Source organism: Gorilla gorilla, chromosome 1 (assembly GCF_029281585.2).
Source record: "Gorilla gorilla gorilla isolate KB3781 chromosome 1, NHGRI_mGorGor1-v2.1_pri, whole genome shotgun sequence".
Lineage (NCBI taxonomy): Eukaryota > Metazoa > Chordata > Mammalia > Primates > Hominidae > Gorilla > Gorilla gorilla.
The window spans coordinates 20,459,918-20,485,165 of record NC_073224.2 but is presented as its reverse complement, the minus strand read 5'-3'; the positions used below and the strand labels follow the sequence as shown (position 1 = coordinate 20,485,165).

At 41.2% G+C, this 25,248-nt stretch overlaps 1 protein-coding gene across 9 annotated transcripts in view; it reads right to left on the bottom strand.

Annotated features, from left to right (window-relative positions):
- Positions 1-25,248, bottom strand: part of DISC1 (DISC1 scaffold protein) — a 415,293-nt gene that overhangs the window by 289,131 nt on the left and 100,914 nt on the right. For all 9 annotated transcript variants that reach the window (XR_008674555.2, XM_055373011.2, XM_055373035.2 and 6 more), the window contains one exon: positions 784-934. Coding sequence is in view for 8 of the 9 variants with exons in the window: in XM_055373011.2 (XP_055228986.2) it covers positions 784-934 (151 nt within the window). In the remaining variant the exon portion in view is untranslated. Of the gene's footprint in view, positions 1-783; positions 935-25,248 lie in introns of those variants that run through there.

Sequence of the window (25,248 nt, the reverse complement as noted above, 5' to 3'; positions counted from 1 at the left end):
CATGTTGATAACTAAGTAGAACCAGACCTGAATTGTGATGAGGCTCATAGCATTCATAAAACACCTGTTCCCTCTCAGACCTTTACCTGGGGAGAAAGGGAACACAAAGGTAGATGGAGCAGTGGTTCTCAGCCTTTTTAAGCATGCCAATATCTGGGAGCCACCCTTGCCTCCCACACCTAGACATTCTGACTTAGCTTGCCTGGGGAGGAGCCTGGACATTGGTAGGTTTTAAATCTTTCTAAGTTATTCAAACATGAAGCCAGGACCACAAGCCACGGGATTAGAAGCAGCAACTGCTCTCTATATATTACTAATCTCAGAAGAGCCTTGGGTGACACAAATAGCAAATGCTGCTCAGGAGCTGGAGGGCAGAGTTAGGAGGAGGACAGATTTTCATCGCTCGGTCAGAGGGGACCATCTGTTTATCTTACAGGCTTAATATGATCACAGGACACCAAGCTGCCTCAACAAGAGGAAATTACCCCCACCTTCTTAGAAGGGTAGTTTCCCAAGAGATGCTTCAGACCTGGGATGCAGCTGCACTTGAGAAGGTTCTCTCTCTGTCAAGTGGCAGAAAAGTCTTCTTTCTAGAGATGCATGACCCACATGGGCCATCTCTCACTCTGGAAGAATCCCCACCTTCCCAACCAACAAAGGGCCCTTCCCAGGAAAGGCAGCCAAGGGTCTCTACAGCTAAGCTCCTCCCAGCTCCTCACTATGTGGGAGCTGAGAGGTAGGAAGAAACATGAGGGGAAAATGGTGACAATAACAAGTACTCACTGCTGAGTGGTCCCACGGCGCAAGGCAGCCTGGACTTGTGCTGCCAGGTGACCCAGGAAACTGCTAAGAGCTGGCTGCCTTGAAGGAAGTTGAAAGTGCAGGCTGATTTTCTCTTGTTCTAGGTCTTCTAGTCTTTGTTGTAACGTCTCAGCTGGAAACCCAAAATGATGAGAGAGAGGAAAAAAGAACCATGAAATGCAAAATAGATAGCCCCGGTGTCTCTTAGCTCCAGTCGTAGTGAACCTTTGCCTTAATGACATCATGAGAAGGTTACTAGTTTCTAGGCCAGCACTTTCATCTCTCAGTTGGTACTTCTAAGAATCTTCTTTGCACCAACAAGATGGCTCCCCTATCTTTTATTCTTTTAACTCTCAAAGGTCATTGTTGACATAGTGATATGATGGTCATAATTATGATCTTCACACAGAGGGATACTTAATATTAATTATTTTAAAAGCACAATGAGCATTTTGGGGGAAAAAAACTATAATTTTGGTGAGTTTTATATAATTACTTTTTTAAAAAAAATCAGTGCCCAAGTTTTGATTTTAACATTTCCTCAGAAATTGCACATCCAGATAGAGCCAGTCACAGTTACTAAAGCCATAGAAATGATGTTCGAATTCTACCATGCTATAGATGACTATATATCCACTTCTGCTGTAAAGTAGGGGTTCCATTATATTTTAATGACCTTAAGTCTACTAGCACAAGGTATAAATATAGGATCTGTGTAATACAATTTTTTCTTAAAAATAAAAATAAAAATAAACTCCAGATCATTTGGAAGAGTGCTGTCAGCAGATGGTTGATTAGAGATGCCTGGCATTCTGCCTGCCCCCCAACCCCCACCAAAAAAAAGGACCAAGGCAATGAATAAACAGCTAAGATTTGACAGTAGTGTTGAAGGGAGGGTGCTGGAGTACAGTGGGGGAGTGAAGATGCAACTGTGATGAATGGCAGTCCAGAAAGGCAGCATGCAGGCACTCAGCCTCTGCAGCCCTGTATCCCCTGCTCAGATTGAATCTGCCTGGAGTCAGGAGGGACTTATTGCATGGAAAAGATAAACAGACGGACCTCATCAACTCCTATTGACAGAGCAAACACCTACAGTCGTTGCAAAAGGAGAATCTCACAGTTCTTGCAAGCCCTGAGTCCAGTTTGGAGAGCTGCCAGGAATCTGCACAGCTGCATTGCTCCAGATTAGAAGCATAAGGTATGCACTCCCTACCCCTATCCCACACCCTCTGTTGAACCTTTAAAGAATAATTAATACCAATTCTTCTTAAACTATTCCAAAAAATTAAAAGGCAAGGAATTCCTCCTAACTCATTCTACAAGGTTAACATTACTCTGACACCAAAATGAGACAAGGACACAACAACAAAAGATGCCAACATCTCTGATGAAGAGAGACACAAAAATTCTCAACAGAATGTCAGCAAACAGAATCAAACAACACATCAAAAAGATAATATACCATGATCAAGTGGGATTTATCCCAGGAATGCAAAGTTGGTTCAAACTATGCAAATCAATAAACATCATACATATCAATAGAATGAAGGGCAAAAATCATATGATCATCTCAATAGATGCAGAAAAAGCTTTTGATAAAATTCAACATCCCTTCATAATAAAAAAAATTCTCAACAAATTAGGTATAGAAGGAAACTACCTCAATGTAATAAATGGCATATCTGACAAACACACAGTGAACATCTTACTGAATGGGGAAATGCTGAAAGCTTTTCCTCTAATAAATGGAACAGCACAGGGATGCCCAACTGTCACCAGTCTTATTCAACAGAGCACTGGAAGTCCTATCCAGAGCAATTAGATAAGAGAGAGAAATAAAAGACATTCAAATTGGAATGGGGGAAGTTAAATTGTCCCTATTTGCAGATGACATGCTCTTATATCTAGAAAAACCTAAAGACTCTAGCAAAAAAACTCTTAGAACTGATAAATGAATTCAGTGAAGTTGCAGGACACAAAATTAATATACAAAAACCAGTGGCATTTCTATACATGGACAATAAACTAGCTGAAAAATAAATTAATAAGGAAATTTCATTTACAATAACTACAAAAATATTACAATACCTAGAAATAAATTTAACCAAGAAAGTGAAAGATCTCTGCAAGGGAAACTATGAACCATTGATGAAAGAAATTGAAGAGGATACAAACAAATGAAAAGACAGCCCATACTGATGGATTGTAAGAATTAATATTGTTAAAATAACACGGCAATCCCTATCAAAATACCAATGACATTTCTCACAGAAACGGAAAAAAAATCCTAAAGTTTGTATGGAACTACAAAAGACCCCAAATAACCAAAGTAATCATAAGCAAAAAGAATAACACTGGAGGTATCACACTACCAGACCTCAAAATATACTACAAAGCTGTAGTAACCAAAACAACGCGGTACTGGCATAAAATTAGATACACAGACCAATGGAACAGTATTGAGAATCCAGAAATTAATCCACATATATACTGTCAACTGATTTTTGGATTTTTGACAAAGGTTCCAAACACTAATTGGGGAAAAGAAGGTCTCTTCGATAAATGGTGTTGGGAAAACTGTATATCCGTATGCAGAAGGATGAAAGTAGACCCCTGCCTCTCACTTTATATGAAAATCTACTCTAAATCAATCAAAGACCTAAATGTAAGACCAAAAATGATAAAATTATGAGAAGAAAACAGAGGACATCAGCCTGGGAAAATATTTTATGAATAAGATTTTAAAAGCACAGACAACAATGGCAAAACTAAACAAGTGAGATTTTATCAAATTAAAAATCTTCTGCACAGCAAAGAAAACAATCAACAAGGCCAGGCCCAAGGGCTCACACCTGTAATCCCAGCACTTTGGGAGGCTAAATGAGGAGGATCACTTGAGCCCAGGAGTTTAAGACCAGCCTGGGAAACATGGTGAAACACCATCTCTACACAAAAATACAAAAATTAGCCAGGCATGGTGGTGTATGGCTGTCGTCCCAGCTACTCAGGAGGCTGAGGTGGGAGGATCACCTGAGTCTGGGGAAGTCGAGGCTGCAGTGATCTGTGATCATGCCACTGCATTCTAGCCTGGGGAATAGAGTGAGACCCTTTCTCAAAAAAATAAAAGAAATAAACAATCAACAGAGTGAAAAGACAACCTACAGAATGGGAGAAAATGTTTGCAAACTACCCATCCAACAGGGGATTACTATCCAGAATACACAAGGAACTGAATCATCTCAACAAAAGAAATACAATCTAATTTAAAAATGGGCAAATAATCTGAACAGACATTTCTCAAAAGAAGGCATAAAAATGGCCAAAAATGTATTTTTAATGCTCAACATCACTGATCATCAGGTATATGCAAATCAAAATCACAGTGAGGTATCATCTCACCCCAGTTAAGATAGCTATTATCAAAAAGACAAAAAAATAAATAAACAGCAAATGCTTGTGAGGATGTGAAGAAAAAGGAACTCTTATACATTGTTGGTGGGAATGTAAACCAGTACAGCCACAATGGAGAACAGTATGGATGTTCCTCAAGAAACTACAAATAGAACAATCATATGATCCAGCAATCCCACTACTGCACATTTATCCAAAAGAAAGGAAATCAGCATCTCAAAGAGACATCTACACCCCCATGTTCTTGCAGCATTATTCATATTAGTCAAGATATGGAATCAATCTAAGTGTCCAACAACAGATGAATGGATAAAGCAAATGTGGTGTATATCCACAATGAAATACTATTCAGCCATTAAGAATGAAATCCTGTCATTCTTGGCAACATGAATGGAACTGAAAGACATTATGTTAAGTGAAATAAGCCAGGAACAGAAAGTTAAACATGTTTTCACTCATATGTGGAAGCTAAAATGAGTTTGTTTAAATCCGTTTTGCATTGCTATAAAGGAACACCTGAGGCTGGGTAATTTATAAAGAAAACAGATTTATTTAGCTCCTGGTTCTGCAGACTTTACAAGAAGCTTAGTGCCAGCATCTGCTTCCAGTGAGGGCCTCAGGGAGCTTACAATCATGGCAGAAGGCTAAGGGAGAGCAGGCATGTCACGTGGCAAGAGAGGGAACAAGCAAGAAATGCCAGGCTCTTTTAAACAACCAGCTCTCATGTGAACTAACAGAGTGAAAACTCACTCATTACCATGGGAAGAGAATCAAGCCATTCTCGAGGGATCCACCCCATGACCCAAACACCTCCCACCAGGCCCATCTCCAACACTGGGGATCACATTTCAACATGAAATTTGAAGGGGACAAACATCCAAACTGTATCAGGGTTGATGTCATAGAAGTAAGAGGTAGGATAGAGGATATTAGAGGCTGAGAAGGGTAGGGGGAAGTGAAGGAAAGGGAGAGATTTGTTAAAAGTTACAGAATTACAGCTAGATAGGAGGAATAAGTTCTAGTGTTCTACAGCAATGGAGAATGACTATAGTTCACAATAGTATATTTTAGAGTTTCAAATAGTCCGAAGGATATTGAATGTTCCCAACACAAAAAGATAATGAATGTTTAGGCTGAGCGCGGTGGCTCATACCTGTAATCCCAGCACTTTGGGAGGCCGAAGCAGGTGGATTGCTTGAGGTCAGGAGTTCAAGACCAGCTTGACCAACGTAGTGAAACCCCGTCTCTACTAAAAATACAAAAATTAGCCAGGCATGGTGGTAGGCGCCTGTGATCCCAGCTACTCAGGAGGCTGAGGCAGGAGAATCACTTGAACCCGGTAGGTGAAGGATGCAGTGAGCTGAGATCTCGCCACTGCACTCCAGCCTGGGCAACAGAGGAAAACTACATCTCAAAAAAAAAACAAGAAAATAAATGTTTGAGATGAAGGATATGCTAATTACCCCGATCTGATCACTATATATTATATGTACTGAAGCATCGCTATGTACCCCATGAATATGCACCATTATTATTTGCAAATTTTTTAAATGGGGGAAAATCAATTGACAGAAAATAAAGATATTAAATTTTTTTAATTAAAAAATTTTAATTACATATTGCATAATGCTCAAAGAATGCACATAAATAAAATGTTATACAAGTTTTAAGTATGTTGTGTTTATCAGTGGCTCATTATTAACGAGGATCTCTGGACTATTGATTTTCATTTCTTTTACATGGAAACATTGAGAGAAGGATTCTGTAGATACTCTTTAAACAATTGTTTATGAGTTTAACAGGTAGTGTTTTTTCCTAAGTTAGTTAGTAAAAACTTCTCTATCTAAAAGAATAGATAGATAGATCACCCATGTTGGATCCATGGGTGAATTGAAATGTATTTCTAAAATGCAGGTAAGACTGATCTTTGTGTAGCTTTTTAATTGTTCTGTGATGAATAGGTCATGGAAAAATGAACTTTTGCTATTTGTTGGGATTCTCTCACTGGCCCTTATGTGGCAAGTTTTGGTTGTCTCTCACCCATTACATATATTCCACCTTTGTTTCTTATGGAAAAAAAAACTATGCTTTCTGGCACCAAAAAAAAAATTGATTCCATTTTCTTTGCTAATAAAGTGTTGGTATCAAACTATTAAAAAATTTTAAATAAACTGCAGAAATTGGAATCCATTCTAATGAGAACTTATCTTCAAAATCCAATGCCCAAAGAATTAGAAAGTTTCGCATAAAACTATTTCTGCAGAAATGGAAGGACTGAGTTTTAAGATACCATTCATCAGAGCTTCCCTTCTGGTGGTCCTTGGCAGGCTGGTGCACTAAGACCTTGATCCTCTTCACCCTGGGGCAGTGGGTGGGCCCAAGGCAGCTCAACATCCCAAGCCTTCACCTCGGGCCATGAGCACTTACTACTTAACCCCAGTGTGCAATACAAACATTATCCTTTTTTACGTCATAATGAGAAAATGTTTTAAGAGTCTCTACCCTAGATCACAAAGACTCCCTTATGTTCTTATGGCTCTATAAGCCATTTTCTAAGGAGGCCATTTTGATAAGACTCAAGTCTAAATTAAAACACATTTTTCAACAAGCTTGTCATTTTGAACAAAACCTTTTATCATACACCAGCAGAGAGTAACATGAGTCACAGTGTGCCTCTCAACCTAACTCTTTTCCTGCACTGGCCCATTCCCGAGGCACACACCTGGGTCCCAAAAAGGTAGAGGAAAGGGCAGAAAACTTGTGTCTCTGAGGCTGTTAAGTGAAAGACATTCACATAAACTTGCCATATGCATTGAAACCTATAGCCGGAAACTAAGCATTTACCAACAGTTCATTCTAAGGATACTGGAAAAGGTCATCTGTCCAAGATCAAGTCCCAGGTAATTAGCAGATCTCTCAGTCTGTGCCACCTTCTTCAGAAGTTACTGCAGAAGCTAATTCAGACACCCCACTTAAAACACGCAGTAGAGTCTGGCCTGATAAGACCTTCTAGGATAATGCTGAAATGTACCCATTCCTTAACTGACACCAAGCATTCAAACGTTTATATGATTTCTTTCTTAATATTTTATTTCTTGTTCTACAAAATCTAAATTTTCGTGAAATGCAATAAAGTTCTTGAATTATGTGTTCTAAAATAGCATCCTGATACAGTCATAATGTATGTAAAGATGCATCCAGATCTGTTCCATAGGGGTTAGGAGAAAACCTGAGTCTTCCCCACCTCTGCCACTTCTAGCTGTCTGACCTTCAAGTTACTTAACCTTTCTAAGCTTCAGTTTCCTGCTCTGTAAAAAATGGGGTTAATAATAGTATCTCCATCATAAGGTCTTCTGAGGATTCACTGAGATAATCTACGCAAAGCATTTAGCATCATGCCTGGCACTTTGTACATGTTCAAAAGGATTGTCTATTATTAGTAATATCATTAAGCACCGTCTTCAAATTCCAAAAAAAAATTAAAAACCCAGTCTAGCCTCCCTCTGCTATCCACCGTATTCTAAACTATACCCATCCACTGCCAGATGAAAAGTTCTCAGAGAGTGCAGGCTGATCCAACAAAATTAAACACTGGAAATGGTAAACTGGCTGCCAAAAATTACACTCACAGTGAATTCCAAAGAAAGATATAAGTTATCGCAGAAAATATCTGTGATTAGCTATGTTCCATGCTGCCACTCACCTTCAAAAGGGTAGGCATCAAAAGCTACTACTTTCTCTCTTTTTTTTTCTTTTTTAAGACAAACTGTTGCTCTGTCACCTATGCTGGAATGCAGTGGCAGCCTCCAACTCCTGGGCTCAAGCGATCCTCCTGCCTCAGCCTCCCAAGTAGCTGGGACTACTGGCATGTGCCACCACAACTAGCTTTTTTTATTTTTATTTTTGTAGCTAAGCAGCCCTGTTATGTTGCCCAGGCTGATGTCAAACTCCTGGGCTCAAGCAATACTCCCACCTCAGCCTCCTAAGTAACTTGGACTACAGGTATGTGCCACCAGGCTCTGTTTTTTAAATTTTTTTTTCAGAGATGGGGTTTTGTCATGTTGTCCAGGCTGATCACAAACTTCTGGCCTCAAGTGATCTTCCTGCCTCGGCCTCCCAAAGTGTTAGGATTGCAGGCGTGAGCCACCATGCTCAGCCCCAGTTATTTTTTACCTTATGATTAGAAAAAGGCATCAGGATGGTCACCAGCAATTGTATAGCTTCAGTGATGATCTCCAATTTCTAAATTATCTCCTACTCCAGCCTCTCTCACGGCTCTCAGCTACTGGGAGCTTCCACTTGCCCTGCCAGCACCACCTCTGGTTAGCATAAGGGTGCATCCTACCTCCATTCTGACAAAAGCTGGCTCTCTGGGTTCCCGGAATGACACCCCTATTCACTAATTGGATATTTCAGGCAGAGGGAGCCATGAGGCAAATACACGCTCAATATGTAAGGAACACTCCTAGTAGGGTGAACCAAGGGGAAAGTAGTAGATGAGGGAGAGAGGGTATGAGAGTGGGCTTGATCTTCAGAGCCATATAGGCCATTGTAGCAGACTTTGGTGTTCACCCCAAGGGAGATGAGAGCCACTGAAGGGTTCTGAGCAGAGGACTGGCATGATCTAGCTCATGTTTAACAGGATCACCTGGCTGCTCTGTTGGGAACACATTGTAAAAGAGCAGAGCCCAGAGACCAGTCACAGGGTCACTGATGTTCCCCAGGCAAGACCTAAGGGTAGCCAGGACCTGGAAATGAAAGTGCAGGTGCTGAAAAGTGGTCGGATTCAAGATGTTCTCTGACAGATCGGACATAGGGAACCAGAAAAGCAAAGTTGCTGTGAGAGGAGCTGGGAGCAGGGTTCAGGAGAATCTGCCATTCCCATTGCCAGAGTCATTCTTCCTCCACATCCAGCCCAGGCTAAGTCTACCTCATCCATCAGATCCCAGTATCTCCTCTGGTCCTGCCAACCCTCCAGGTAGGCTCCCTGCTCCACCAGCTCCCTAAGCACAGGCAGGTTCTCCTTGACAAGCCACCACACCCTCACCTCCACATGTTCAAGGCCTCATGCATCCACACAAGAGGCGCCATGACACAGTGTTGGTCATTGTATGGTGACCTGCACCTGGGATGCTGCCTGGCTCACAGCAAATTGTTCAAAAAATGTGTCTGATTCCAATGAACTTTAGATTCCCTTGTTTTGTTTCTTGTTTTTTTATGTTTTTCATAAGCCACTTTAAACCCTTTTCATTAGCAACTAAATGAACATAAGACATAAATCTCATCAAGTCTTAAATCAAGTTCACTGCCTACCTACCTAGCAAGATGTTACTCTGCCTTGCAAGGGCACTATCCCATCCAGGCCTTCAGCTTCAGATCCTTTGCTTTGTCCTCTTCCTACATTTCACATCCTCGTGAGTCTCTCGTGGTATTTGACATATTCACATCTTCTCCATTTCTACTGTCCCCAGTCTAGCCCGAGTTGTCAGCACTTCTGCAGGGGTGAATTACTCTCTGTCTGATCTCTCTCACTCCTTCCATGGTTTCCACACATCACCAACAGAGCGACCTTCCTAACACTCAGATGTGCGCAAGCTGATAAAATGCAGAAACATCTGCTGGAACCTGGCATTACTCCAGGCACTTTCGTACATGTTACAGGTTGAGCATCTCTAATCCAAAAATCTGAAATTTGAAATGCCCCAAAGTCTGAAAGCTTTTGAGTGCTGACATGATGCCATAAGTAGAAAACTGCACACCTGACCTCATGTGACGGGTCATAGTCAAAATGCAGCCAAAATTTTGTTTCATGTGCAAAATTATTTTGAAATTTTGCATAGCATTAACTTCAGACTATCTGTATAAGATGTACAAAAAACATAAATGAATTTCATGTATAGGCTTGGGTCCTATCCTGAAGATATCTCATTATATATGTGCAAATACTCTAAAACCCCCCAAAATATTGGAAATTTAAAACACTTCTGGTCCTAAGCATTTCATAGAAGAGGTACTCAACCTGTAATACAAAATCTTCTCAAAGGCCTGGAGGACTCCATGTGCGCTGCAGAACAAAGTCCAAACCTCTGCCCCTGGCATTCAGGACCATAAGTGAGCTCGCTCAGCCTCCCTGTCTCTTCTCCATGCCAGCACTTTGCTCCTGAGTCATGTGGGGGAGGCATGACATTGGATAGAACACAGAATCACAACACTAAGGATCAGGGTACCCAGATCCGGGCAACGGCTTTGACACTAACTGTGCATATTCTATTTGACAAATCACTTACCCCACTTAAGTCCCAGAGCCTCATGTGCTAAATACGACCAATACCTCCACAAGATGTTTTTAAATCATGATTGTTACAAAACAACAAAAAGGTGCATCCGAGACCTCCTTGTCTATGTCAGTTAGTGATGCTATTACAGAGTACCATAGACTGGGTAGATTAAACAACAGAAATGTATCGCCCAGAGTTCTGCAGTCTGGAAGTCCAAGATCAAGCTGCCAGCATAGGTTCTGGTGAGAGCTGCCACGTTGCAGGCAGCTGCTTTTTCTCATGGCAGAAAAGGAACAAGCTACCTCTCTGGTTTCTTCTTATAAGGGCACTAATTCCATTCATGAAGGCTCCACCCACATGACCTAATCACCTCCCAAACACTCCACCTCCTAATACCATCGCATTAGAATTAGGGTTTCAACACAGGAATTTAGGGAGCACAAGCATTCAGTCCATTTCACACCTCAACGGGGGAAGGAGGAAGCTTTACCCAGATTGGCAATCTTTGTCCATGTGATACAGATGATGTGGAAATGGTTCCTCTGGGAGAGGAGAGTGTTTGAAAATGATTGACAAGACTTTTTCACCTTTCAAATGCCATGTTTATTTATTATTTCATCTGTCACTCAATTAATAATGCTTTTGGTAAATCAACATTGCTAGACTGTTGGGCTACAAAGATGAACGAGTCACATTCCTGGCCCTTGAAGAACTCAGTGCCTGGGACTGGGGTCAAAATCATAAATGGGCCTTCTCTTCTCTTCCTGTGCAGAAAAGGCGGCAGTGAGCGGCCCCATTGGTAAGTTGGGAGCCTGTACAGGAGCACACAGGTGGTCCACTCACCAGCACCAAGGATGAAGGGTCTGCCACACAGAGGCATCTGGCAGCACATGTGGTGATGAGCCTGCCAGGGCCTGGGGATGAGGCACATCGAGGGGAACACAGCAGCAGATGGGGAAGACAGCTGAGATAAATGGGAGATAGGTTACATGGAGAAATACGTAAACAAATGAAGGAGTTAAGGATATGAAGATAAAGAGGGCCAGATTCCTGATTATTGGAGAATGTTCATATAATCATGGAAAGGGGGAAGGGTAGAAAAGATTCTAATGACTTGCACTGGAATTGGAAACATTAGCATAAACTACTAGTTTTTAATATGCAAACTCACAGGTGAATATGGAAATAGTGAAGGAAGCATATGAGTGCATTTACACACATTTTCTATATTTACCTACTGAGAAGGCCTATAAGTAATGACACCTCAGTAGCCATGAGCACACCAAGCACACAGATTCTGATTTCTAAACTCCATCCATCCATACAAGGAACCAGAGCTCCTGGGAGAAATGGCTGAGGCCAGGGCTGAGGCAGGGGCAGTACAGATGTGTCTACAGCATCCTGTCGTACAAAAAAATTAAGAAGTATTCAAAGGCAGATGGGGACATGTCAATAGAACACAAGAGACACCTTGAAGAAGTTCCTCTGGTCCAAACCTGAGACACTTTGAGAATCAAAATAATAGTAATAAAGTACAGCCCATTGAAGAGAATAGGAACCAACACATCCATGCTAATAGAATGCTGACTAATGGAAATGAATGATGAAATGGAGGTTTGATGGGGAGTAGGCATCAGAATAATCATAGACTATCATGCCCACAACATACTATTCACATATCAAAGGAAACATGGGAACTTAGTGCTGGAGAAACCAGGCAGCCACAGAATGATGGGGTGATGAAGGTTACCATCCACAGTGGCGGGAGGGGTCCACACTGTGTGACACCTGATGTGAACGCACAGTATCATTTCCAAGAGGTTCTCATTAGGGTTGCATGACCTGAACCCGGTCATGAGGAAACATCTGAAAGACCCAGGCTGAAGGTCATCCAACAGAATGTAAGGTCTACACTCCTGAAAACTTTCAAGGACATGGAAGACAGAGAACGACTGAGTACTAATGAACTGCTCAAGCAGGAGGAAACTTAAGAGCTACAACAACTGCATGCAATGTGTGTTCCTGAGTCAGAAAGGAGAAAGGAGCATCACTGGGATGCTTGGTGAAATGGAATGGAGTCTGTAGACTGGAGAAGAGTGTTGTATTAATGCTGACTTCATGACTTGGAGGAAGCTGAAGTTTGGGTGCATGGGAGAGTGTCCTTGTTTGGGGGCATACACAATGGGGTACTTAGGAGTGACAGGGCATCATGACTCACACCTGTAATCCCAGCACTTGGAGAAGCCAAGGTGGGAGGATTGCTTGAGCTCAAGAGTTCAAGACCAGCCTGGGAACATGGCAAAACCCCACCTCTACAAAAAATTAGCCAGGTGCAGTGGCACATGCCTGTAGTCCCAGCTACTCAGGAGGCTGAGGTGGGAGGATGGCTTGAGCCCAGGAGGCAGAGGTTGCAGAGAGCCAATATCATGCCACTGCACTCTAGCCTGGGCAACAGAGCAAGCCCTGACTCAAAAAATAAAAATAAAAATAAAAATAAAACTGCAGCTTGCCCTCAAGTGGTCAGAAAAACGTTCTGATAACGGGTGGATGTATCCAGCTCAGGAAGGAGCCAGCTCAGGCATGAGAACGAGGGAGATATGTGAGCTCTTTGTAGCATACTTGTGACTTTTAAGTGCAGAATTATTTCAAAATATGTTGTTTTTTAAAATATTAATACATATCCCTAGCACTACAAGTGCTGTATTTGTGACCTTTCTGTTCTAAGTCTCCTCATGTGTGAATCCTATTGTGCCTTTAAGAAAACCTCCTCTCCTATTCTCCTTTCTCTGTTTGGCCCCGTGGTCAAAAAAAACATAACTCACCTTTCTCTGACTTTTCTTTATTTTAAATCTCTGCAGTCTTTCTCTAGACATTGTTAATGTGATTTCAGTTTATAGCTCAAGGTTTAAGACCAGCATGCTGACAAGTGTACTGCACACAGCAGGTGCTGAATAAATGTGGTTGAACCCATCTGACTAAAAGAACAGCAATAATATTAGAAATATGACTTGCATTTTATAAGCATGGCTGAATAGTAGAAATAAAATAACTCAAAATTAACAAAGGAAGATATTCCTAAGCAGTAGGCAAAATAATGCATTGAAGAATATGTTCCAATTGATAATATAAATTCTATTTATGAAACAAACATGTTTTACTCGTAGGACCTCAGCAATAGAAATGTTAACCATCATCTCATTCTATTCTGAAGCAAGTGGATGTTATTTTTTATGCTACTGCAACATATTTGCTAATGTTTAATTGAAGGTCAATGCTCATCTGTTATTCTTTAGCACATCAGTAATAAGTGACTCTTACTTGGGTGACAATGAGGAAACAGAATGAAAGAAAAGTGCTTTCTACATCTATGAATAAATAATCAAATAAGCATTTATAAGCAGCAAGAAATCTTCACACATAAAGACATCCTGCTAAATAGATTCGATTCCCACTTCCTTGTTGTGTCTGCAGGATGACAGAATATATGGTGTAGACCATAGACCATATTCTTAGAGGCTGTGTAGCCATTCTAATTCTAAGGAGGTCTTTTAAAGCTACAAAGCAATCAACGTCTTCATAAGTCATTTTTCTTTGATTTTTACATAATGGCCAATAAATGAAATTCACTGAGAGCTGAATATTCTAATTCCACCTTACCATACACAAGATGTGTGGATGACCACTTTGCAGAGAATTAGACTGTAATAAAATGTATTTCAGACTAACCTGAGCACAGCTGAGCCAGTCTCAGACATTTCAGAACACTGGAGTTTGTCGAGTTTATTTTCATGAAAATCAGCCATGATTGGGGCACTGAAGACTTCAAGCATAATAATCATTTTTGAGCATCTGCTACATGCCCAGAGCTATATGTATATTCTTTCACAACACTTTGCAGAGTAAGAATACAAATGCAGAAAGTGAAATTCAGAAACTTTAAGTAATTTACCCAAGGCCTCACAGCAAGAAAATAGCAAAGGCAGAATGTGAACTTGATCTTTTTCGGTGCTAACCTCTGGGCTTTTGCTATTACTTTTCCCAAGAGCCACTCCCAAAGCAGTACCTTCCCCTATAGTTTCCTCCATGACACAGGGGTCTTGCCTATCTGTTTGATCTGGGTCCCTGGATACTGGGGGATCCACAAGGCAGAAACACAGCCTCATTCAGCTCTGTCTTGCCAGTAAAAAGCTCAGTGTCAGGCATGCAACAGCCACTGGTGAATGCTGAATAAATAAATGAATGGGGCTGGGCACAGAGGCTCATGTCTATAATCCTAGCACTTTGAGAGGCCAAGGCAGGAGCATCACTTGAGCTCAGAAGTTCAAGATCAGACTGGGCAACATAGCAAAACCCCATTTCTACAAAAAAATACAAATAAGTAGCCAAGTGCAGTGACACATGCCTGTAGTCTCAGCTACTCAGGAGGCTGAGGTAGGAGGATGGCTTGAGCCCAGGAGGCAGAGGTTGCAGTGAGCCGATATCACATCACTGCACTCCAGCCTGGGCAACAGAGCCAGATCCCGACTCAAAAAAATAAAACTAAAATAAATGAATGAGTGTTTCAGTTTGGATGAGGAATAAGATAAACATAGAAAATAGCAACAATTTTATGAGCACTGCTATGTGCCAAGCACATTGCTACATATCAATCATTTTATCCTCACAATGATCCCACGAGAGAGTGGTTACTCCCACTTTGGAAATGAAAGAAAGAAGCTTATAGAAAGTTTGAGAAAATTTTCAAAATTAGTCACACAGTTATGTGGATTCAGAAATAAAGCCAAGGTCTGTCTGACTCCAAAACCTATGTTCTTAACCTCTGTGTTCTTTCTACAGGAAAGATTCTATCCTTTCACTGTGACATATCTGGAAATACATATTTGCATGCTTTATACAAATGCAAACTATTCTATCAACTCATTTTCCACCACGTCCACCTCTTTCCCATAGGAAGTATTCAGTAGCCAACAGAAACAAACAAAAAAAACTCTCCAAAATGGAAACAGCCTCAGATCCAATTCTAGGGGAATGGTTAAGTAAATTACGGTATATCCACTCATAGAATGGTATGCAGTAAGTCAATGAACAATTAGGAAAACAGGAAATATTTTAATATTACAAGATAAATCAGGATACAAAATATGTAAATATTATCTGTACTTTTTATTAAAAGTATGTTTTTTAAAAAGTCCTGGGAAGAACTAAGAGTTTTGACAATCAATCAGTCAGTGTGATTTTGAGTGACTTTATCTCAATTTCTCTACTTACAAAGCCAGCTACAAAATTTGAGCTGTTTATTGTTTAGAAAATTATTGTATTATTAAAATAACCTACAAGTTACTTATGCTACTCTTTGATTTCTGCATAAAAGTGGAGATTTGGTTTCCTCAAATTCTTAATGCTAAACAGCTTAGGGTAAGCTTGGTTTCCATAGCTCATAGATCTTTTCAGGGAACACCAAAGAGGATTTTTAGAAATGTTGTATTTTAAGCTTGCCCAATGTGTGGAAAGAAGACTGGGAAATCATTTTGTTGTGATATGAAAGGAAAAACAAACCTTTGGAGATGATACAAAAATTTTGGAAGACAAGCAATAATTTAACTGTGATATCTGCCCACTCAGCACTTAGCCTATTGCCTTGTTCTTGATACATATTTGTTGCTTTGCTGACACATTTCAGTGGGATATGTGGTTCTGAAGCTAGTGTTCTTCCCTAGCAAGAATTTGCCAAGTAAACTAGTTAAGTTGTGAATGACTAAAATAGAAAAAGTACTTACACCAGGGCTTGAGTGTGTCATATGACTGGCAAGCTCTAGCAAGCTCGTGCGTGTGTGCGCATGCGTGTGTGTGTGTGCATGAGAGAGAGAAAGAGAGAGCACGTGATGCCAACAGGCCTTGCAAACATCCTTAAGTTGCAGTTTATAGACAACACAGAAAACACAAAATTTCTCAGGATCACAAGCTTCTGAAGAAAGAGCTTGATTATGGGCACCTCCAAAATACTCATTGCCCCACAACTTCAAACAGATTCACAATAAAGTGTTCTTTCACCAAATGTCAATCATCAAATGTCCCAGGGAAGTAAATGACCAACTGAATTTTTGCTACTTTTCATTAAACCCTCAGATTTTCAGAACTATACATTGTTTCTATAAGTATGTCTTCACAGATGCTATGGAAAAGTGAATCACTTATATATGTGGTCCAGGCTTATGGTTCAGACTCAGGGATGGAGGCATCTTCACTCACAACTGTCCAGGCAAGAGAAATGAGTTTGTCCACTTCTTTTTAAATGCAATGGAAAGTGCTCATAAACATTCCCACCATCACCAACACCACCAATACGGCCACCACCACCACCAGTCAGGTCATCATCATCATCACCACTCCTACTACCCCCACCACCACTTCAGCCATCACCACCACCAATACTCCTACCACCAACACCACCACTTTTACCATCACCACCCCCCTAACCATCACAACTGTCACCATCACCCCTACCATCACTACCATCATCACCATAACTCGTACCACCACCACCACTACTCATGGCACCACCACCACTCCCACAATCACCACCACCACCACTACCACCACTACTCATGGCACCACCACCACTCCCACAATCACCACCACCACCACTACCACCACTACTCATGGCACCACCACCACTCCCACAATCACCACCACCACCACTACCATTCCTACCATCACCACCACTACGACTTCTCCCACCACTACCACTACCACAATCACTCCCACCATCACCACCACCACCACTACCATTCCTACCATCACCACCACTATGACTTCTCCCACCACTACCACTACCACCATCACTCCCACCATCACCAGCACTGCCACAACCACCACCACTCCTACCATCATCACCACTACAACTACCACCATCACTCCCACCATCACCAGCACTGCCACAGCCACTACCACTCCTACCACCATCACCACTACAACTACCACCATCACTCTCACCATCACCAGCACTGCCACAGCCACTACCACTCCTACCATCACCACCACTTCTACAATCACCACCATCACCACCATTCCTACAACCACCACCACCACTTCTACAGTCACCAGTACTCCTACCATCACCACCACCACTCACTACCACTACCACCACTCCTACTGCAATCACCACCATTCCTACCATCACCACCACTCCTACCATCACCACCACTCTTGCCATCACCACCAACACTCCTACCATTACCACCACCTCTACCATCACCACGACTCCTACCTACCATCACCAACAACACTCCTACACTCTTCCTGAGCAAGAATTTGCCAAGTAAACATCACCACCACTCCTACCATCACCACCATCACTCCTACCACCACTATCACCACCACTCCTACCACTACCACCATCACCAACTCTGCTACAACCACCACCACTCCTACCATCACCACCACCACTCCTATAACCACTACCCACTGCTTCTACTATCACCACCACTACCACTCCTACCACAATGACTACCACCACTCCTAACACTACCACCATTACCAACAACACTGCTACAACCACCACCACTCCTATCATCACCACCACCACTCCTATCACCACTACCACTGCTTCTACCATCACCACCACCACCACTGCCACTGTTCCCACTACCTACACCACCAACTCATCTCTCACACGTACTATCATCAGCACCACGACCACTGCTACTATCACCTCTGCTAGCACTCCAACCACTATCACCACTGTCACAATACTACTATCGTGGCTCCTACCTATTAGTAGAAAGAGCAAACTATCCAACTTTCTACCTGTTTATTAAGATATATGCATTGAAAGCACTTACTGGAGAAAGAGGAACATTCCTTAGATCATATCCAAGTAGCCATAATACAGAGAACCCAAAGGAAATAGCAAAAGACAAAATGCTACTCAGCCACACAATCAAAAACGTCAAAAAGGACACACATCGAAATATGAATGGTGGCTATGTCTACAAAGGATCTCTACAAAGGATATTTTTCTTTTATTTATACTGTATATCCCGATGCCTACATATTTTTACAATGATTATGCATTGTTTAAATAATTTTTTAATTTCTAGTTTCAGAAATGAAAGATAATTTCCAACTGGTATCTTGAGGCATTTCTAAGTAGAATTCTGTCTGGGATCGATTTGCATAAATTATGAAGCCAAACAGAGATGGGTCTGAATTCCTGCTGGGGCACTTCTTGTCTCTGTGACCTTTCTGATCAATACACTGGACACAAGGTTGTAAAAAAATTCATGATGCGATGTATGAGAAACCCTAGGCACATAGATAGCTAGTTATCATTATCTGTCAAGCCTTGCTATGCTATCAAACTCAACTGTAAAGTATGCACCCACCCACCTTTCTCATGTAGCCTTCAAGTCAATACAACCTTGGAGAGTCCTCATGACGGTGGAGGGCAAGAGAGGACTTTATGGCTGAGCAGGGGTCCAAGGTATTCACACTATAGGGTCAGGATTTAAGAGCATGAGTTCTGAAGAAGCTGTCTCAAGTCAAACCTTAATTTTACTCTTTACTAGTTGCAAGATGTTGAACAAGTCAGAACCTCTCTAAGACTCAGTCTCCTTGACAGTGAAAGAGACAGTGAAACTAGATCTACCTGGTGACTTTGTTGTAACTGTTGAGAGCAGAGTGTCTGGCTCAGGGTTTGCACAGTGCCAGGGAGAGCCATTGCCTTGGCTGTGAGGCAGGGGAAGAAATATTCCACTTAAAGACGCTTTATAAGTCAACTTGCTAAAATTATGCCCAAATGGAATATGTGCTAAGAAAGCAGCTTTTGGAAAAACTGAATAGACTATATCTCTTGGTGGCACTTCTCAGTTAATTTGGAAACTTTTGCAAAATTCACAGCTCTTTCAGTGCACAAAATTAACATAACCTTGATATATTAATAAAAATATAACAAAGTATTAAGAGTGATACAGAGGTAGGAGGTGGGGCTCAGACACCAGGCCTAATTGAGGACTGGTTAAAACAGGGAGGCAATGGAAGCACCTTTTCAAAGACACGCCCAGTGTGCCATGTTTACCATTGCCATGGCAACACCTGAGAGTTTCTGCCCCTTTCCATGGCAATGATCCAACAATGCAGAAGTTACCACCCTCTTCCTAGAAATTTTTGCATGAACTACCTCTTAATTTGCATGTAATTAAAAGTAGGTATAAATATTACTGCAGAACTGCCTTTAAGCTGCAGGAGCAATCACAGAACTATAACACTGCCACTTCAATAAAGCTGTTTTCTTCTACCACCATCTTTCCCTTGAATTCTTTCCTGGGCAAAGCCAAGAACCCTCCTGGGCTAAGCCCCAGTTTGGGGCTTGCCTTTCCTGCTTCAATACTGCCTAAAAACTGGGCTACAACAGAATATCCTTTCAAGGTTCTGTCTTAATCCTTAAAATATTAAAGTGAAATTCAGGAACCCAAGCTTGGAACCTAGAACTTCCATTTTCCCATTTGGGGTTATACAGGGAAATGTGATAGATCACGCCTACACACAAAACTGTGATTTTTTTTTTTTAGCCATTTAAAAATATGTAAACTCTGAAAGAGAAACTCTTATTTAAAATGTAATGGCAGGCTCTCCTACATAAAAATAATTTTACACCATATTCTTCATTTTAATTGAATTTAGACATATATTCAGTCATCACCAAAATGGGTTAATTACTTAGACTAGGACTAACTCACTTAGCAATCTAGGTGCACAGCTGATAAATGACCAATTCTGTGCACCGAAAATTGAAGTTTATTAGGTATAGTCTAACTAGGAGAGAAATTAAAAGAATAATTCTTTATAGCATATTATCATATCTTACCCCAGCCTACCAACAAGGCCATGGGAAATTTCTGGCAAGCAATCATCCAACTTATACATTCAGCCAGTTGTTATTGGGCCAATTCCATATTAACAGTAACTGTAGAAACTGCACTACTGAAAAACGTTTTATTGGGTGCTATGTTCACTAACTACATTTGGGGTGACAGGATCAATAGAAGCCCAAACCTCAGCATCACACAACACACCCTTGTCACAAACCTGCACAACATGTACCCCCTCAATCTAAAGTTTAAAAATAAAAAATAAAAATAAAAGGTCAATGTGACTGGCTGCAGGAATGTAGGGAAAAAATAAAATCCAAATGGTCACTTTTTTTAGTTTCTTCTTCATTGGCTTCTTTATCCTTCTCCATGTCTACAGTGGGTTTTGGACATTGGAAACACTATTGGCACTGAGGCTATTTTTGGAATCATACAAATGAATGAATTCAAATGCCATTCATTATTTATCTCTATTGGTTTTTGGTTGCAGTCAGTGTTCACTATTAAACTGGACATGGCATTTAATTCATTCCTGTGAATAGATTTTTCATGAGTAATTTGCTCTGCTGGTGTTTTCACAAAAAATTAGCTGGACGTATCTGCTTGTCAGTGCTCAAAAACCACAGGCTCTCTCACCCTTTTAGTGGTAATCGCTGCAGCCTATAATCTTTTAAGACATAATTTTTTTTTATAGAATATTTTTCAGCTCATTCATCTATAATAGAATTCAGAATATCAGAGGAGCACCATTGAGCAACCACCATCATCATTATTTTTTAAAATATAATTCAAACCACACTGATGTGTATATCCCTTTCTGGAATGGACAAATGGAACACACCAGTGTTAGGCCCAAAGCCAAGGGGGTTGTACATAATTGGTCTCTGGCTAATGACATGGCAGCAGGAACAGCTTAAATTCTTTGAGTGATGTAAAGGTATCAAGATACAACAGCTAGTCAAAAAAAAAAAAAAACCCTAGAGGATTAAATAAAATATTTCCACTAGCCTGAGCTATTCCAATTTGGATGAAATTCAATCAGAAGGCAGAAAGCATGCTAGAATATTAGTTTCTTGGAACAAAGCAGAATGACGCTATTTTCTTTTGGCTGAAGAGCAGCAATACAAATAAAACAGTGACCTTCAATTCAAAGGCAATGTTAATAGAGAGAAATCACAAAACTGCAGCCAGTGATAAGAATAACTAATAAAGAGCAATGCTTCTAGCACACTGTGAACCTGCGTATGTACTGGACTCAAATATGCCTCTATACGATTCCTCAGGGATCTAGAAGTAGAAATACCATTTGACCCAGCCATCCCATTACTGGGTATATACCCAAAGGATTATAAAACATGCTGCTATAAAGACATATGCACACGTATGTTTATTGTGGCACTATTCACAATAGCAAAGACTTGGAACCAACCCAAATGTCCAACAATGATAGACTGGATTAAGAAAATGTGGCACATATACACCATGGAATACTATGCAGCCATAAAAAAGGTTGAGTTCATGTCCTTTGTAGGGAAATGGATGAAGCTGGAAACCATCATTCTCAGCAAACTATCTCAAGGACAAAAAACCAAACACCACATGTTCTCACTCGTAGGTGGGAATTGAACAATGAGAACTCATAGACACAGGAAGGGGAATATCACACACCGGGCCTGTTTTGGGGTTGGGGGAGGGGGAGGGATAGCATGAGGAGATATACCTAATGTTAAATGACGAGTTAATGGGTGCAGCACACCAACATGGCACACATATACATATGTAACAAACCTGCACGTTGTGCACATGTACCCTAAAACTTAAAGTATAATAAAAATATATATATATATGCCTCTATAAATACTAAGGAGAAGCCGAAAGATACGCTGTAGAAGGCTCTGCAGGACACATTTTAGAAGTACTTTCTCAAACTCCTCAGATGCCATGCAGATTTTAGAAATAAAATTTCGTTAAATGGGAACATTTTCCAGAGCAAAAATGCAATAGTAACAGAATGCAGATGGAAGAAAGACCTCAGGTCCTTGGTAGAACAAACTAAGTTCACCATGTGGTTTCATATGTCAAGCAGTTACATCTTTGGCCGTTAGGCTCTTCACTGGTTAAGTGTATAACTCCAAGGATAGAGCTCCAAGACCTCTGAGCTACAAAATAATAGTTGGCAGCTCAATGACTCTTACTAGGTATTAAAGCCTAACTCCTGGACCCAGATGGGAACTCCTGGTAGGTGCTATCCAGGAGCATGAGGACTAAGCCAGAGGCCCCTGAAGACAGTGGGCGATTGTGCCTTGTTGGCAGCTGCCTCCCGAACATCTACTGCACTGTGTGCTGTAAAAGGCAGTTAGGATTTGTAAAATGAGAAGACAGTCTCACTTTAACAAGAGACATTCTCTTTAGACACTTTAAAAAACAAATCTTGGCTTTATAATGCTTTAAGCTAGGATCTTAAAGATTAACATCATAGATTGCACAAAATGTGATCCTAAAGATAAACCTCTAAAGATGAATATAATGATCAAGTAAACACTAAAGGGATGCAGCATGATTCCTCCATCTTTGTATGAAATCCTCTAGCATACGAAAAAAAAATCAAGTTTTAAAACTGATTTATCTGCTTAAGAGTCAGGAGACCCAGATTTTAGTCCTGGATTCATCCTAAACAATCTTATAATATAATTTTAGGGTTTTTTCTTACCACCCCCCTACCCCTCCTTTTTTTTTTAGACAGAGTCTCACTCTGTCACCAGGCTGGAGTGCGGTGGTACAATCATAGCTCACTGCAGCCCCGAACTCCTGGGCTCAAGCGATCCTCCCACCTCAGCCTCCCAAAGCGCTGAGATTGCAAGGCATGACCCACCACCACACCAGGCCCTATTTAACCCCTCTAAGAGCCACTTTACTCATCTCACATATGAGAAATAACACTAGACCAACTCATGCCACCAGATTATTGTAAAATGGTGAGAAAAGAATGCCTGTGAAGAGTTTTGAAAAACACAAGTAGAAGAGTTGTTACAAAAGTAAAAATGATTCCAAGAGATTGCTGTCATGGGTTTAATTGCTTCTTGATTCAGATTTAATTCTACTCTAGGGGCGTCTCTCTGAAACTCAGCCTATATTCAGTGAGTCCCAAAACGTAGAGGATGGTCAAATAGAGGAGGAATTAATGGCCAGTCTTGCCCAGTGTTTACTTCTTCAAAATGTAAAATGTCCATCCCTGCCCCCTGTCCTAAACTCGCTCTGTCCTCCATTCACACATGTAGGACATGCAGCAGTCTCCCTTTAGGGCCCCAGGCATCAGTGGTTCTGAACCACCTGGAAGTTATTAAGCCCTCTGAGGAATACTGGGACATGTTGATATATGAAATTCTATCTTATACACTAGCAAAAATATCAGTAACAGAAAATAAGAATCCATTATAGGTGTGCAATGTAAAATTAGAGTGAGAAGCACAGGTGTCCATGAAAAATAGAGAAAAAGCAAGCTATAACACGAGAGATGATAGAGAGTTTCTGAGTATTCCACGGATAATCATGTGCTATGTTCATCCATTTTATCATCTTGCAGACACCTGAAGACAAGCAGGAGCAGGCATGGATGAGCTGGTGTTTTAAGAAAAGAATCAGAATATTGCTAATTACCAAGTACTGATTGCATTACTACGCCAGCCTTATTCCAAGGTTGATTCTATTAGCTTGAGAGCCTGCTCTTAATGAATAATCCTGAATAGTTACACCCCAGATTCTTGCAGGGAAGGGTAAAATCTCACTGCAGACCCTTATTTGTCCATCATAGGCTAAGAGAGAGATCATGGATGTGATTATGGATATGATATTTCTAGAAAGATGATGCAGTCCATCCGTCTCTCTTCTCTTGATATTCTAAAACCACTTCCTGAATTGAGACAGAGCAGTTAAGCAGCATGCCATGGAACCAGATCATGTGGCCACTTATAAAACTGTCTTTGCCCAAACGCATTTTGGAGTGATACTATCAATTTATAAGAACTGGCCCCTGTTGTGTCAACTGCTTTTGAGAATATTGTCTTTTACATTATGTAGGGAGGGAATACAGCCCGTCTTCCCTGCCCTTAGGTATCCATGAGGAGGGGCTTTCCCTGTTGCCCCGCTGCTTTCACCTGTCCAGGGAGATAGACTGAATTTCCCCACTGGTAAACTGGGACCTAAGACTGAGCATGTGTAACTCAGTGCTTCCTCTCTCCCTCCTTGGTGGAGGCCAGGTGACCTTGGGCAGCACTCATTTGCTCTGCTCCTCCAGAAACTCAGGTTTACAAGGCCAGGCCTCAAAAAAAAGGTGCCTGCAATTCATCACTGCCCACAGCTGCACGGGCAATTCTTGTTCTGGGGTTTGGTATTAGGAAGTCCATTGTTGCCATATACCCAAGCCACATTCCATAATGTTATGTTATCAGGAACGATGCTGATATTTAGATTTCCATCTTCTTCATGCCTTCATGTTATCTCTCACTTGGTTCATAACATGGAAAAGCAAAATGTTATTTTGGGGCTGTGCCTGTTATTAAGCTATTGTCTCTCCCCTCTAAATGTATCTTTTTATCTTCTGTTTTGTGATGCTGAGGCTGGACCTCTGTAGACCAACCATGTTTCTGACTTTGCTGCCAGCTCCAAAGAGACTGCAAAGCTGGAGGAGGAAAGGGAATGTGCTCCTTCCTGTCTACTCCCTGCTTTCAGCTTCTTGCTCCTATCTGCCACTCCCTAACAATGCTAGGCTACACCATTTCAGTGTGCAGTTTCTCCAGCACTCGTAGGACCAGTCTCATTCCCTCAAAGACACCACCCCCGAGACCAGCCAGTGTCACCCTCTTGGGCGTATGGATCCAGCCCAGAAGGGC